The following is a 17826-nucleotide window of genomic DNA, read 5'->3' on the forward strand; positions in this document are numbered from 1 at the left end:
TGTTTAAAAAAACTAGTTTTATGGTTTGGTTTCGGTTTTGCTATCAACAAAAAACCAAATCGATCTGAACAAAAAAAACTGATTTTAAATAATTATCAATAAAAATTAGGCTCAAAGTTTCATGCCCAAATTCATAATTTTTTTTTTCTATTTGGTCCCAAATTTTCAAGCTCTATGATAAGTATATAATCTGTTTTGAGCTTCTATGTTGGTAGTAGCATTAACTAATTTATTATTTTTATTATTATATCTTTTACAATCTGTTTTGAATTCTATGCTGATAGTTTGTTCTCCATTTATTATTATTATTATAATTATTATGATTATTATTATTATTGTTATTGTATATTAAGTGAATGAGTGATGTTGGTGGTCTTGTATGCTTGTGTTTGCAGTTACATTGTTTTAGATGAAATGGTGGTATAAAACATGAAATGGAGGTATAAAAACTAATTTTACATGAAAATATTAATGGTTCGATTCTGTTCAGTTAACTGAGGGTACAAAAATAACTGTTAATTCGGTTATTGCTCACATCTAGCAGCCCAAATACATGTCTTCAATCTTCATTAAACCTAAAACATGTCTTCAAGTAGATTGGACCCATACCGAGCCCAAGCGTTGATGAACCCAACATGATTTAAGTGATTCTTCAAGTTTCCATGCCTGCCAAACCTCTGATTTATGTTATTTCATATGCAAACATATAAATTAAATAAATAATAATAATAATAATGGGTAAGGTTCACCGGCGTTTTAAACCCAGCACACTACTCCGATTCTTTCCTTCGAGTTCCGATCCGTTCCGTACGACTTTATGCAGCGGTGGCTGCCGTAAGATATTGTGCAGGTCCTTGGAATTTAGTGGTTGTAGCACCGGGGTACAGGTCGTCGGAAATTAGCAGCGGCTTGTGAAGTGTTCTCCGGTGAGAAGCTCAGGTGTTGAAATAGCTCCGGTGAGGAGCTAGCTGAAACAGAAAAAAAGAAAACTAGCTCCGGTAAAGGAGCTCCGATGTTGTCACTTCGTTGTCTCAACCCACTGTTTGAGCTTTCAGTCGTATATAATGAGCAACGGTTATATCAGATCTGTAGTTGACGGAGAGGATATTGAGAAAGATCCGTTAATGGGCGGCGTACGGCGGAGTGAATATGTTTCCCGGCGAAAATGGGCGGCGTACGGCGGAGATAGCCGTTGATTTACACCGTTTGCAAAAGAAATAAGAAGTGTACGGAGAGAAAAAACCAATTTTCTCTTCAACTATTTGATTAACATCTGTTAGTTATTATTGTTTTTTGTTCAAAATATTAAGTTAAGTTTTGTTTTGAAATTTTGCTTACTGTCCTTTTCGTTTGGTAAATGCGTTCCTGGTTATAATTAAGTTGGTCGCCTTTGGAGACCCGTCTTAGCTATTTGAGTAATTTGATTGTTAGGTTATCATCTAATATACTGGTTTGATAGTCAGATCATTATCTTGCAATCCTGCAAACAAAGTGCATGTTTACAGGTGTATTTAGAAGTAGGTTAGTTATCACTTGTAGTTGTATATAGAAGTAGGTTAGTAATCGTTGTTCATTGGATTCCGGAGGAACTACTTTGTTAGGATCGAGGAGTTGTGCCAGTCACATAGTCATAGCTAGGAAGAGGGAATCCCAAAAGCAAACCTATATTCCGGATTGAATATCGCGGTGAACTGGACGATCCCGCTACGTCAGGACTATTTCGGCGTTGCACAAAAGCTGTTACTTTAAATCCTTGTAACATGTTATAAGCATATATTAGTTTATTCTTGGAGAATTCGATCTGTGTTCAAGAAGCATGCCTATATATGCTAAATAATAAAACCCTACAATTTGCCGGAAACGTTTCTATCTGAGACTTTGAATAATCCGTCCCCGATTTGCAGAAGCGGCAGCCGAAACGTTTCCCGGCGTTTGTCCGGCGATTCTGTCCCCATGCCGCCCCCGGGACGGGGACTCAACCAAGCTTCCCGTTTCCGTGCTTCAGAGATGGCAACCTCCCGAATAGGCCGGGCGTCAGACTCTGACCAATCGCCGGAATTTGCCATAAAGTGGCTTATTTTTGGTCGAAAATAAGGCTAATTAGGGATGATTTTGACGGGAATTAAGGTTTTACCGGAGGTTCGAACCGGACCGGGAAGCATACGTATATTACGGTCCATGTATAAAAAGTATGCCCAACACTTGCTGATCTTCTCCTACATTCGTTTAGTCAAAAAGAAGAAACGAATCTTTCCTTTGTGTCTCCTCAATAAATATTCTTACATTTGTTCAAACAGAATATTGAAATTATTTTTCCTTTATATATATATATATATATATGTTTGTGTCTCTCACCAATTCAAACAAACCACCGTTACCATCTTTTCAAATTATGTCTTACCATTCTCGTCCGTGTTTGTTTTCTTTTTTAAGAATAGCACCTGATCCACCAAACCCGGGTACTAATAATATACTCATCTTCCCTCTCTTTTCTCACTTCACATCTATCTGCAGAGCTCCAAAACAGTAAGCGCCACCGTGGTAAGTATATCCATCCACCTCCATTTTCATGTTTTCTCACTTTCATGTTCTGCATCTTTATCTCACCTTTCTAGGGTAACTTTGTTTGTTTGTTTGTTTGTTTTGTGAGGTTGCTGCTAAGAACCGAACTTGAACCACCAACCACTCTTAACAACTGTAAGATCTTCTTGTTTTTGTAAATTTTAGGGCTCAAAATTGAAAATCTAGGTTTAATATTCTTCTGGTAATTAATCGTGTGTATATTAGGGCCTTAATTGTCTGGTAATTGTAGGTAGATACTTTGTTGTTAACACACCCAACACATCACAAACTACCCACCAAACACTCAACACAACCATACCAAAAGTCCTCAAATGGTACGGGCTGAGTATGGGTTAATTTGGTTACCGGTTTTGTATCGAATAGCAAATGGGTCATGATATTGAATAAGTCTAGGAGATGACCAAGTCTTTTGAAAGAGATCATGGGAATTTGAACGTATTTTGAGATTCAGCAGTTGTATTTTCGTTGAAGTTCAGAAAGTGTCAAGTACATGAATTGTTTGTGTTAACTTGGCCCTGAACCTAAAAGAATGAAGTAGTTATTTCAGTTAATATGATGCATGATAAGAGAGAAAAGTTTGTGGATTTATGTATGGATGAAGTGGTTGTCTCAGCTAATATGATGCATAATAGTATAGAATGTGTTGTGGTTTTGTACGGATGAAGTAGCTATATATCACAGTTAATATGATGCATAATAATAATATAGAAAATGTTGTGTTTTTATGTAAGGATGAAGTAGTTATATCAGTTAATATGATGCATAATAATATAGAAAATGGTGTGATTTATGTTAGGATGAAGTAGTTAGTTATATGATGCGTAATAAATAATACAGAAAATGTTGTGGTTTACTTTTATGTAAGGATGAAGTAGATATTTCTCTTAATTGTATGCATAATAAGTTAGAAAAGTTTGTGGTTTTATGTAAGGATGAAATAGCTATTTAATATGGTGCATAATAATATATAATATAAAAGGTTGTGGTTTTATCTAAAGGTTGAAGCAGTTATTTCAGTTACTAAATGAATTGCTACATAATATGCAGGAAACATGGCGGACTTAGATGAGATGCTTCTCGAAGCAGCAGGATCCCCCGCCATCTAGAAGGCGGCGTAGGGGCTCATATTCTGATGATGGAAGTGATTCCAGAGATGATGACTGACCGTGCGTATGCAGGCTGCTTCACAAGTTCCATTGAAGAAAAGACTGGATCCCGCAGAACATGATGATGAACAAAGCAGCAGCCGTGAAGATGATGATGGAGAACGTGACAGTGATGACGGCTCAGTTGGAAGTGATCTATACAAAGGTGAAGAAGACAGAAAACAACGCCTTGCAAAAATGTCAGAGATGATATTACATGACCGTGCAACCAAGAGAACAATATGAAGAAACAGAAAGAAAAGTCAAACCAGTCAAGAAAAGACAGTCCACTTCACACGATTAACCTACGTTCTTCTTCCCGGTCAGCTAGAAATAATGGTTTGAAGAAACTCCTCCGCGATAAAGAGAAACGTCAGGCTCATTCGAAACGTCGAGATACTGACTTAGCAGTCATACCGAAGGAAATCACATCAAACCAAGCTGATAGTGGGAACCAGAGTGAAGATGAGGACAACAAATCTGCAAACGATTCCCCGTACGAGGACGTTTAAGGAATCACGATACGAAGGTCAAAATTGGCTTATGGAGCCGTTTTTTGACGAGTTGATTATCGGTTGCTTCGTGCAGGAAAGTCGAATTTACCGCCTCTGCATAGTCAGAAGCGTGGATGCAGCGGACCCCGACCGACAATATAAGTTAGAAAACAAGATGACTCATAAATATCTAAACGTCGTTTGGGGAAACGAGAATTCGTCTGCCAGGTGGCAGATGGCTATGATATCCGACTCCCCTCCTCTCAAAGAAGAGTTTGACCAGCTAATGCGAGAGGTTGATCGTCACGTTGGACGCATGCCTAGTAAAGAAGAAGTGATGGAAAAACGAGAAGCGATTGAAAAAACGAACTCGTTTGTGTACTCAGCATAAACCGTGAAGCAAATGTTGCAAGAGAAAAAGTCAACTATAAGAAGACCGTTAAACGTTGCGGCTGAGAAAGATCGGCTGAGGAGAGACATGGAAGTGGCTCAAATGAGGCATGATGACTGGAAGTTGAAAAGATTAAAGAAAAGCTTCTAGAACTCGAAGCTTCTAGACAAGGTCAAATGAAAGATAAGAAAGCAATAAGACTTGCAGAACTGAACAGAAAGAATCGGGTCGAGAATTTCAAGAATGCTTCTGAAATGAAGCCGGTTAACACGGGTTTAAAGGCTGGTGAAGCGGGGCTACGACCCGTTTTCAAGAAGGTGGACTCGGTCAAGGAATTATTATGTTTCAAAGCCTGGCGAGGCGGGTGCGGGTGGAGGGGATGCGCAGACGGGTGCGGGGGCGGGGCCCAAAGCCGGATTGGTGGCTACTGCAGCTGCATTGGAGGCGGCTGCTGATGCAGGGAAGTTGGTGGATACTAATGCGCCTGATCAAGGGACCGAGTCAAACATGTTGCATGACTTTGACCTGCCGATTTCGTTGGCAGCGCTTCAGAAGTTTGGTAGGGCCCACGGGGTTCAAGCTGGGTTTATGTCTCGGAAACAGAGGATAGAGGCGACGGTTGGGTGTCAGGTTCCTGAGAACGATGGGAGGAGGCATGCGTTGACTCTGTCGGTTAGTGATTACAATAGACGAAGAGGTTTGCTATAGAAGTTGCTGCAGCTATCGTTTTAATTCCCATATTTGTGCTTTTTTATGTTGTTTGAATAATCTTATTAGTGTTTTGATGACTTAAATCTATGTTTAATATATCTTAAAACTTAAAAGAAGTTTACATGATTGGTATCTGTGTATTATTTGATTTCGTTTTTCTTAGCAGTCAGTTATATTTTCGAGTTTAGGGGTCTGCTTTGCTGGTTTTGAGTTTCGGGTCTTTTGACAAACAAATTTACACTGATTTCTTGAGTCGTTGAATTCCATTTCCTGAATGAGGATGAAATTTTAGGGACCAACATTTCATTCTATGAAGGGATTTACTATTGATAAATTACTCACTTCCTTGAACAAGTAAAAATATTATTTAATTGGGTAGAGGTAAAAAACCGGTATAAATATTATCTGTTTTGGTATGATCTTAATTGTAAATGTGTATCTGTTTTCGTAAATTATAAAGATTATATTCTTATTGTGTTCTTTATTATGATTATTATTATTATTAATATAAATATTATTATTGTTGTTGTTATGCAGGGGTTAAAAGTGTACCTGGAAATGATGGCTCATCTGAAGAAATCCTTCTTCAGGTTCAAAACATGATAAAAGATGTACCTATACGCATATTATCTGATGATGATTTCAGTAAGGTAACAATAAAAAGATTGAAAATTATTTCATAGTTCATTCTGAAGTATCCATTTCTTGTACAGGAAGAAGTTGATGATTTATGTCAGCGAGTTAAGGATGATTAAGAGGCCTACTGTTGTAAGTTTCTTTGTGTTGTTCATTGTTGTATGCGGTTTCACTTTATGATATTAATACTTTTTACTAACTATAAAACTTTCTTTGGTAGGTGGAGGTTGAACATAAGGCTCGGTTGTTGCATGAAGATATAACTAAACACGTAAGTAATTCCATCTAAAATAAATTCTCTTAAGAAAACTTGCTTGATATCATGATTACCTGACAAAAAAATTAATATCGAATCTACCCGTTTTATTAGATATGAGTTTTAATATGACGATTATGCCCTTCTCTTTCTCCTTACACTAAACTTTTGTATCCTAATGCAAGTTAAGGGGAGGGGTATGCATGTCATAAGTTTGAAACTGGGATTACTATCAAATAATACCCATTTAAAATACTTAAATTTGATATCTACCCATTTTATTAAATATGGTTTATAATATGGCAATTATACACTTCTGTTTCTCCTTGCAATTAAAACTCTCATATCCTGATGCAAGTTTAAACGGGAGGGTACAAATGTCATAAATTGAAAACGGTATTGATATCAAATATATCCATTCAAAATACTTAAATTTTATATCTACCCTTTTATAAGATAAGATTTTGTAATATGACAATTACACCCATCTCTTTCTTCTTAAACTCAAAACTCTCGTATCCTAACGAAAGTTTTAAGAGGAGGGTATAAATGTCAATAAGTTTGAAAATGATATTATATCAAGTTTTTGAGGGCTCATGTTTCATATTTGTTAAATTTTTATGGTTTATGATTATTCTTTTACGTTTTTATATTCGGTGAGCTTACTGATCTGTTTACAGTGGATTCTCGGAGAACTCACATATTTACGAGACTGTAGGTTCCCAGCCGGATCTACACGGAATATCTCGTTCTACGTAGGTGCGGAATCCCTACGTAAGACGATACGAGCGTAGAAGACGATACACGTTAACACGATCAAACACACGTTACAATAAACCAAGACACGTTGTATTGCAACTGGAAACACGTGATTCACTGATCACCGATTACACAAACTCTAAACAACTCGTAAACTCACTTCTATCGATTTCTAAACCTAGCCGCAGCTATATGTTTATATCAGACGACAACTTCGCCTAAACATGTTTAGGCGAAGTTGTCCTTAACTTCGCTTGTTTCACAAGTTCGCCTATATAAGCGAACTTGTGAGCTAACTTCGCTTAATACAAAATACAAAACATACTAATTCGATTACAGACACTATATACTGAACTACTGACATCATGTACCAACAGACTCCCCCTTGGCAGTAGCTTCATATCTCTATCTTCAAGCACGTGTCTTGTAATCTCAACAATCTTGTATCTTTCATCTTTAAGCATGAACGCCTTCTCGTACACAAACTAAAACAACTCTTTGATATTTCTTCGCTTCTTCTTTCCAAGCAGGAATATAAAATATTTTCTTCTCGTTCAGCACCTGCAGATCAGCTTGAGACAAATTCACCAAGTGCATAGGATCATATACTCTCATCAGCTCTTGTTCATCTTCATCCTCCATTACTGCATCAGCTGTTTCACAATCAACATACCACCACTTCAGATCCTTGAGCACATCCTTGGGCATTTGTTTCATCGGCACTTCTTTTAAACACCGGATCGGCTTATACTTCATGATCATCCAAGGCTTGCCATCTGCTCTCATTCCTCTGTCTTTGTCTTCAACAAGCTTTCCTTTCTGTGGTTTCAACAGCTCGAAATTTTTCTCCTTTATACTTTCCTTCCAGACAATCCTCCCAATGACCCTAGCCATGTTATCATCACTTCTGTTTATCAACCCCAATCTGGCTAAGTCCTTCACTTCACACTCAGGCAATGTATTCAACGATCTCAACAGTCTCTTGAAGTACTGAACCTCATCATACCTTTTAATCACAAAGAGCCTCAACTGCTCATCATATAACCAGCATATAATCCCCTTTCTCGATTCAGCATAACCCCTGATGTTGTAACTTTTCTTGAACATAGTAGGGACCGCCGGTTTCTTAGTTTTTACGAACCACTGAGCATAGTCTTCTTTCCATCTTGGCTGCTCTTCCCATTCCGTCTCATCGCTTCCCATATATTGACCTATATCTGACTTATCAACTTCCGGAATCTCGTGCTCAACGTTTTCCTCTACAATCTCTCCTTCTTCAATCTCACTATCAATAACAATCTCAGCACCAATCTTCTCTATCTCTTCAACCGGTAACACATCGTCATCACCTATAACCTCATCATCTATCATCTCAGCATCCACGACCACCACCTCATCACCCCCTGAATCGCCAGCTGCACTGGTTGACTCCCCCTGAGATGTGGAAGTCCCAAGAGCTTGTTCAGTTCTTGGCAACTCTCCACCTGCACCTTTCGATGCATTGGGATCATCGTCTCGATCATTACGCTTCTTAGTCCTCAGCTCATCACCCTTACAGCTCGTCTTCCCCTGAGATGCCAAGAACTGTTTCAAAGCATCAATTATTTTTCCATGTTCGATCAGCAGGGACGACTGTATCTGATTCTCTGCAACGAGGCGCTGAATAGCATGGGTCTGGATAAGATTTACCCTTGATTGTTCTGCCACGACCCTTTCAAGCGTTGCTATTCGTTCCGAGTCGGATAAGGTTGCATCGAAATCAAACCTCAGATGTGATATATCTTGAGTGTACTGAGGAGGGATTTCCAATGTAACCGGGACCTCAGAAGTAGGTGTAAACATAACCGCAGGTGGTATCGTAACTGACAACCCTGCAGTAGCTACAACTGTCGACTCAATAAATCTTGCGACGACCTCCGATGGAGTAAGAGTTGGAGGTGGCAAAGATACAATCTCCAGAGCCGAGAGTTGGAATGTAGTGGGTGGGAGGCCGAATGAGGATGAGGTAGCCACCACGGGAACGTCCGTGGCGCTTGGCCTTGTAACTGGTAATGATGTAGGAACTATAGTTATACCGGACAGTGCGGGTGGAGTGAAACGTACCACCCTTGAGCTCTCACCAGCTCCCGAACCTGCACCTGTCCGTTCCCTTCTCGATCTACGAACCAACTGATGTGCTTCCTCAAAATCTGAATCACTGTCATCATCGGCTCTCTTTCTTTTCCTATGAATCCTTTCTTATGTTACTAAAATTCGTCTCGCTTCAGCCACATCATCATCTGAAGAATTTGAATCAGTCACCGTCGTAGCTGCCCTAGTAACATTCACACTCGAAACCAGTGCAACCGAGACTTGCACATTTTCCTCAGGATCAACACGCTCCATATCAAAAAATCCTTGACCGCCAAACGCTGCATCAAGGTCTACATTTTCCTCCGGTGCCACAACAGGAGCAGCAGGTATAGGTTGTTGTACCTCAGGTGGTTGAGGTGCTCCAGCCTGTTGTGGTGCTGGATCCCGAAACTCGTCTCCACGAGCTGGAACATACTCTGGGTTGATCAAGTACCCAAATAATGGAGTATGTCGAGGACGGAGCTCAGGCTTGCTTCTTGCACTTGATGTTCTACACTGAGCGAATATTCACTTGCTTACACTCTCCACATATCTAATCGGGCGGCGCTGAGGTAACGTGGGAGCAACATGATTCAAGATCATTTGTAGAAATCTTGGATACATAAGAAATCTCTCACGCGCCACCGCTCGTCTTTGTCGATCTATCTCGTAGAATACCATCTGACTAAAGCTGTAACGCTTATTGTAAGTCAGAGCAGTCATCGCCGACTGCATGGTCGCACCCATTCCATCTGTACCAGCCTTTCTCCCTGACATGCACACTATCATCACATGCATGAGAAAGTGCCACTGGTCTAGCAAGAACCCCTTGCGTCGCTGAGTATCCCCCAAAGGACCAGAATATCCCATTCTCAGAAACGCACCATCTCTGAATGGAGCCACAAAGTCTGTAGGATCGTCTCTCGTTTCAAAGTTGAAAATTTTCAAGGGAACACCCAGCACCAACCCATTCTTGACAATGTAGTTCATTTTCCGAAGATGAATATGGCCCATTCTTCGATGCCATAACTCGGACTCCGATTCAGTTGCTTTTGACAGAAGACAAGATTCTTCTGTTGCCATCTCAGTCGACCTCATATCCATAACATACGTATTCTTTTCCCTTGGAGCCTTCATTACTATCCAATCCTCTGGTATCTTGAAACCAGGATATAATACGATCGCTTCATTCTTGGTAAAGTGCACAGTGTAATCTTTGTCACAGATCTGCGATACACTCAGCAGATTATGCTTCAGTTCTTCAACGAAATTCACTTTCTCTAACGTCATTTTACCATTAGTCACCGTCCCAATTCCAGTAATCCTTCCACCACTCTCTTCAGCAAAACTTACTCTTCCTACCTGAACAGGTTTCCATTCGTGTAACAAATTCTTGTTACCCGTCATGTGCCGGGAACAGCCGCTATCCACAACCCATAGATTGTTTGCAGCCCTGTTTAACTGTTCCTGCACGATTAAAGCAGAGGATTAAAATCTGGGGACCCAAGACCTATTGGTCTTGGGTCGATACATCCCGTACTTTGGCTGTCCAAAGTTAGTATTAGAATGATTTCTGTAAGTCCTAAAAGGATACCTTCTTGTAGATTGACTATGAGGCCATCCAAACCATCGTGAATTAAATGATTTATTACTAAAGATTTGGTTGTTAACAGGGAAAAACTGAGATCGATTTCTTTGAAAACCTGGATTAGTCGAATGTCTGAACTTTGATGAGTTTTCATTTTTACCATTATAGTACTTACTGTTAGTTCTATTCTCAGTTTTCGAAAACCTCATACCTCTGAATCTCTGCTTCAGAGGGCAATCAGCAATCAGGTGTCCTAATTGATTGCATCTGAAACAACTCCTGTGTTCAACTTTCGTATCAACAGTTGTTTTAGATGTTGAGGCTGCATTACTGCCCGTTTGTCTAACATATGGTGGGACATACGGGTTTAGTGGAGAATTCTTTTCATTTGGTTTATGTTCCTCTCCACGTTTTGGTAACACTGCCTCTTGTTTTGTCTCACTCGACTCGGATGACTTGTCCGAATTTGATGAGACAAAACTAGGAACAGAAATCTTAACACTCAAAACAGGTTTACTCGTTTCGCCTTTACTAACTTCTGGATCTTTAATCGTAACCTTAACAGGAACTGTCTGGCCAATTTCAACATCAACAGATTTCTGATTACTAGGATCATAAGTATAGTTATGATTATAAGGTGGTGGAACTTCATTATATCCAATTCCTCCCCTTTTAACTGGGGAACGTTGATCACTTACAAGGTGATCAAGTATAGCAGAGGAATTTCTAAATTGCTCAAGCTTTCTGTTTAGTTCCACCACTTTCATCTGGTGATCAGCTATCTGTTTATCCCTTTCAGCTATTAGTTTGGTTTTTTCTTCTAACACTTCATAGCTAAGATCAATTACTTGTATTTTTTCAGCTAGACTGGCTTTAAGACTTCTGATATCTTTTTCACTAGCTTTTATTTTTACCTTGTAACTGTTTTCTCTAGTTTTAGTGTAACGATGATTTTCTTTTAATGTTTTAAATTGAGCATCCAAACTAACAAACTGATCAGTTATTGTTGTCAATTGTTCAGACAGATTTTCACATTTCGTGCAAGGGAGTCAAGTACTTACCTCGGAGAGCTGATCTGTCACTTCTGCCATGCAAGCTTGATTTTCTCCAGTCACTTTCTCACTTCCTGCAGTTTCGATGTTCGCCAAATTGGCCTGTTCGAACACTTCCTCAACATGCAGATTCCAATTGTATTCCCCGTTCTGTCTGGATATCATCGCCCTATTCTCACTACTTCCACCACTCTGTTGTGTAGACCTGTTCTGACTGCGTTCTACACGTTCATTTGTGCACTTTTTAGCAAAGTGTCCATTCTGTTGACAGTTATAACACCGCACCTTTGACTTATCAAATCCTGGTCTTTCACCAACAAACTTTCTACCAGTCTTCTTCATAAACCTTTTAACCCTTCTTACACGCCATCTGCCACTGCAGATTCATCTCTTCCAGATCATCAGCATCGATCTGATCATAGTCTTCGTCTAAAGTTGCAGGATCAACAATCTTGCCTTTAATGTAATTTTCATACGAAGCAATGAAAGATGCATTGTTATCGCAGCAATGTAATTTTCATAGTCTTCTCTAGCAGTTTTATATTTCCTGAAGGTGTGAAGAATCTCTTGTGGAAGAGCCATTGTTATCGCAGCATGAGCTTTGCTTTCAGCCTCATACATCTTCTTTTCTTCCTCTTCCATCTTATTGTATTTCTTAATCTGTTCACGACCCTCATACAAAGCAGTTGGTGGAATGTATCCATCTTGAATGCACACCCACATCTTAGCGTCTTGATATTTAACATACTGCTCAAACCGATCTTTCCACGCCACAAAATCGGTTCCCTTAAGCATCTTCGGTGCCTTAGTAGCTGAACCCGCTTCCACTTCCATCTTTACCAGTTCCGTAATATTTATAGAAGTCATCTTTCACGAAACGAAAACACAATAGAAACCCGAAAAATAAAAATTTTATTCTTAACAGTACTGTAGGCGAAGTTAAAGTTAACTTCGCTTAAGTCTTAACTTCGCTTGAATTCTTAACTTCGCTCTTCTTTTTAAATTTGAAGCTAATTTTTTTTATTGAATTTTTATTATTATTATTTGGTTACTGATCTATCTGTTTTTGGGTTTGGAATAGGAATAATACGACTAGAGCGGTGTTTCCTTTGGATATCGGAAGTGCGGTGGAAGAAGAATCAAGAGAGACGATGGCAGCCTCAATCTCTGGTGGTGTATCAAATGCCAAGAGGTCTCCGCCAAATTGCAAGGCATCCATCTTTACTTTTCAAATCCATTCCATTGTTAGTTATTATATTTTTAGATTTATCTCGATACAAATTATATTATAGCCTAGGTCAGTTACGTTAGGGATGGGATATTGTATCATCATCATCATCATCATTAAATCAAATTGCTAATCTACAGAATAGAATAGGTGAACAATCAAATCAATCTTTCCAACATTATTATTCTTTTGGCTGGCTGTTTTCCAACACCACTCGGAGTGGTTTTGGCTTTGGAAACATACTTCCTTAATTATCTGTTGAAGGAAATAAAAGTTGCTACTTAATTAACTGAACCACCCAAACTAACTCAAAAACATAGAAAACCATGTTTAATCAATTCACAAATATCTAGAAATGTTCCTTCTTAAAAATCAAATTATATGTCAAACTTCAAATACTTAAGAAGTGCTAACCGACTTGTCTGAATTTCGTTTCTGCTGTTGAAATCCTGTTCTGCCTTTACTGCACACAAAATGACATCAAGTTTAAGATAATAATGTGTCAATATGGTCTTGAAAAAACATGGACTTTATTTAAAGGACGTTCACACTAAAAAAAATAAATTTGAAAATCGACTTTTGAAGTTTTTTGGTAATTTTATTGATTATTGATCACATTCTTGTGCTCTACTTGTGCTTTTGCTTGATTATTGATTTTGGTGGCTTGGTGCCATTGACCGGGAACATATATTTTATACCTAACCTAAATACAAGTATAACCCATTTAGACATGCTAATAGTTCTTCATGCCTAAGTATAGTCATATAGTCAACCTGAACACAACCCGTCTAGTAAGTAGGTTAAACTGTCAACATGTTTAAGGGTTTCTTTAAGAGATTACAATTAGTTTCGTACAGATGAAAAATGCCAATATTTAAAGTTAAATGTTTTGATTTTTATTTTTTCCTCAGCTATTAACTTCTAAAAGTGAAATTAATTTTTCCTTTTAAACCATTTTATCAACTCTTCACTTCCAACATATTTATTTTATTAGTTAAGTGCCCATTCTCCAATCACTCACATTCACTTAACTTCACTTCTGATAAAGAAACGAAACCGATCAATTAAACCACTCCAATTGCAAAAAGATAATAATTTGAGTCAGGGTATTTGATTGTTTAACTTGTTATGAACTCACTAGTTACTCGTATTCACAAGCAAACATTAAACAGGTCATTACTTAACACGACCCGAATATAACTTTATTTTTACCCTCCTCAGACCCTACCATAGCTTTGCTATTGGTGGGATATACTGAGTACGACGATGATGATGATGATGATGATGACATGTCAGACTTTTTAGAATTTCATGAGTTTACTTGAAAATAGACATGTTTTTCTTATCCCCTAAAGTGATTAGCTTGGTCAATGCTTTATTTCAGTTTGATTTTTATCCAGTTTCTTCTGTAAATGGTTTTCAATATTTCATTATGTTTTCTTATTTAAATCATGCAGTGAAATACTTTCTATTTCTTGTGGATTTACGAGTATGCTAAAACCTAGCTATATGATTTAAACTAAAACACTTTGATCTGATACTGCAAAAGAATATTTCTCTTTTGATTAACATAAGGACACAAAACTCACCATGTCTGTCCTGTGCATCTTACCTTTAATTTCGTAGTTTTTAACTAACTAACTACCTAATCTCTCATGGGTGCAGGCATGGTTTCTAGATCAGTTTGGAGTTCTTCACGATGGAAAACAACCGTATCCTGGGGCTATATCCACATGTATGTTATCACCCTTGACATTTTGGTAAGGAATGTCAGTTAAAATTCCATTATTATCATCTCAAAACATGTTATTCATCTAACAGTGAAAATACTAAGTTTCATACTTTTTCAACAGTGGAAAATCTTGCTGCTGGTGGGGCCAAAATGATTATTATTAGCAACTCATCAAGACGTGCTTCAACAACTTTGGATAAACTAAAGTCTCTTGGTTTTGATCCTTCACTCTTTGCTGGAGCCATCACTAGTGGAGAACTAACATATCAGCATCTTCAAAGGTTGTCAAACACTTGAACTCATGTTCATAATATTAATACATAAAAGAATAAATTCATGTAATATGAACTAAATTGTGAACAGGAGAGATGATCCTTGGTTTCAAGCACTAGGAAAGACCTGCATTCACATTACATGGAGTGACCGCGGTGCGATATCACTTGAGGTAAACCCTTTAACAATTTATTACAATATTTTTATGTTTCTGATTCAAATATATTTTATATATGTTGTTGTATTGCTGCAGGGTCTAGGGCTGCAAGTTGTAGAGAATGTTGACCAAGCTGAGTTTATTTTGGTTCATGGTACTGAGGCTTTGGGTCTTTCTTCTGGTGAATCGGTTTCTAAGAAGCTTGAGGAGCTCGAGGAGATTCTAGAACAATGTGCAGCTAAAGGGATACCTATGGTGGTAGCAAATCCTGACTTTGTGACTGTCGAGGCTAGAGAACTACGTATCATGCCTGGTAAACATGTTACTTTTTTCTTACAATTCTGGGGAGCAGGTACAGCTTTTGGATGTGCTCTTGTTTCAAGTATTTGGCAAATTCTAATTATTTAAGAAGCTAGTACACTTACATAAAAGGATAAAAACTTGGTTTGTAAAAAGCGTGCTTGAGGTAGTGCCTAATGCACATCTGAGTCAAAATTGGTCAAAAGTGGCCAAATTTGTTCAGAGTTGGTCAAACTTGATTTAATATGGTCAAAATCGGTCAGAGTTGGTGAAGCATGTCAAGATTGGTTAAACTTGGTCAAAATTAGTCAAACATGGCCAAAAGTTGGTCAGACTTGGTCAATACTGGTGAAACATTTTAAAATCGGTCAAATTAGTCATGGCAAAACATGGTCAAAACTGGTCAACCATGGACAAAATTGGTCAAACGGGTCAAAGTTAGTCAAACATAGTCAGAATTGGTCAAACTTGGTCAAAACTAGGGTGTGCAAGAGGCTGATTTGTAAAAATAGCCAATGTATGAATAAACTATGAAAGGTAACATGTTTACCAGGCATGATACGTAGTTCTCTAGCCTCGACAGTCACAAAGTCAGGATTTGCTACCACCATAGGTATCCCTTTAGCTGCACATTGTTCTAGAATCTCCTCGAGCTCCTCAAGCTTCTTAGAAACCGATTCACCAGAAGAAAGACCCAAAGTTGCAGCCCTAGACCCTGCAGCAATACAACAACATATATAAAATATATTTGAATCAGAAACATAAAAATATTGTAATAAATTGTTAAAGGGTTTACCTCAAGTGATATCGCACCGAGGAGATTCTAGAACAATGTGCAGCTAAAGGGATACCTATGGTGGTAGCAAATCCTGACTTTGTGACTGTCGAGGCTAGAGAACTACGTATCATGCCTGGTAAACATGTTACTTTTTTCTTACAATTCTGGGGAGCATGTACAGCTTTTGGATGTGCTCTTGTTTCAAGTATTTGGCAAATTCTAATTATTTAAGAAGCTAGTACACTTACATAAAAGGATAAAAACTTGGTTTGTAAAAAGCGTGCTTGAGGTAGTGCCTAATGCACATCTGAGTCAAAATTGGTCAAAAGTGGCCAAATTTGTTCAGAGTTGGTCAAACTTGATTTAATATGGTCAAAATCGGTCAGAGTTGGTGAAGCATGTCAAGATTGGTTAAACTTGGTCAAAATTAGTCAAACATGGCCAAAAGTTGGTCAGACTTGGTCAATACTGGTGAAACATTTTAAAATCGGTCAAATTAGTCATGGCAAAACATGGTCAAAACTGGTCAACCATGGACAAAATTGGTCAAACGTGGTCAAAGTTAGTCAAACATAGTCAGAATTGGTCAAACTTGGTCAAAACTAGGGTGTGCAAGAGGCTGATTTGTAAAAATAGCCGATGTATGAATAAACTATGAAAGGTTCACTTGATAAAAAGGCTTATATGCAAAACTGTAAAAGAGATGCAGCTTCTGAATGTACTGTACACCAATGATCAAAAAGCCTTGTGGTTGTTTTTTAGGTACACTAGCATCCACTTATGAAAAGCTGGGCGGTGAAGTTAAATGGATGGGCAAACCGTATCCAATAATTTACAAATCTGCCATTGCTATGGCGGGCGTTGATGCATCAGACTCTATTGCTGTTGGGGACTCGTTACATCATGACATAAAGGGTGCAAATGCATCCGGAATTGAATCTGCATTTATTACTTGCGGGATCCACTCAAGTGAACTTGGACTCAAAGAATTTGGAGAGCCTGCTGACCTGTCATCCGTGCAGGCTCTTGCGTCAAAGTATGACGCGTATCCGTCATACGTATTGCCTTCATTCACATGGTGATCTTGATACACACAAGTCATATGTACTTCTGACGACACGTGGGCTAGTCATTGGAGATCGGAAGAAATGGCTGGTTTGATAATCTATTCTTTCTGCTCACCAAGTGATATTGAATTTTAGCAGTTGATAACATACATGAATACATGCAACATATGTAGAATCTATGTATTTGCTTTGTTGATGAAATAAATTATCTTTTATAAAACATGTTTCTTCAGATTTCTTTAGATACAATAAATTTAGAACTTTAAAAGTTTGCTAAAACTTGATACATTCAATCCCATCTTTGAATGCTTTATGCTTCTACTGGTTGGCAGTGTATAGTGCTTGAGTGTACATGTTTACTCGGAAATAAGAACCAAATTATTGGGAAACCTAAATAACCATTTTGCTGAGACTATCTCCAGTACTACGGGAGCCCTTAGTCGCCTTTAATTGTCTGGTCTGTCATATCGTTTTCATTAAAACATTCAATTTCACCTTCAACCATATAAACATCCCTACATTTTCAACTCATCACCCATTTTCTCTTTTAAATTTAAATAGAAG

General features: G+C 38.3%; 1 protein-coding gene and 1 pseudogene across 1 annotated transcript in view; both read left to right on the top strand.

Annotated features, from left to right (window-relative positions):
• Window positions 1–17447, top strand: part of LOC143543721 (uncharacterized) — a 47368-nt gene extending 29921 nt beyond the window's left edge. The window contains exons 3-6 of the mRNA XM_077035982.1: window positions 14809–14968; window positions 15051–15132; window positions 15214–15430; window positions 16958–17447. Coding sequence (XP_076892097.1) covers window positions 14809–14968; window positions 15051–15132; window positions 15214–15430; window positions 16958–17277 — 779 coding nt within the window. The 3' untranslated portion in view covers window positions 17278–17447. The remainder of the gene's footprint in view (window positions 1–14808; window positions 14969–15050; window positions 15133–15213; window positions 15431–16957) is intronic.
• On the top strand, window positions 3385–5323 carry LOC143544038 (protein RTF1 homolog pseudogene; annotated as a pseudogene).
• Window positions 17448–17826: the final 379 nt, after the last annotated feature.

Source organism: Bidens hawaiensis, unplaced genomic scaffold (genome assembly GCF_021521415.1).
Source record: "Bidens hawaiensis isolate Kalapana, Puna unplaced genomic scaffold, B.hawaiensis_p1.1 tig00000888_1, whole genome shotgun sequence".
Taxonomy (NCBI): Eukaryota; Viridiplantae; Streptophyta; class Magnoliopsida; order Asterales; family Asteraceae; genus Bidens; species Bidens hawaiensis.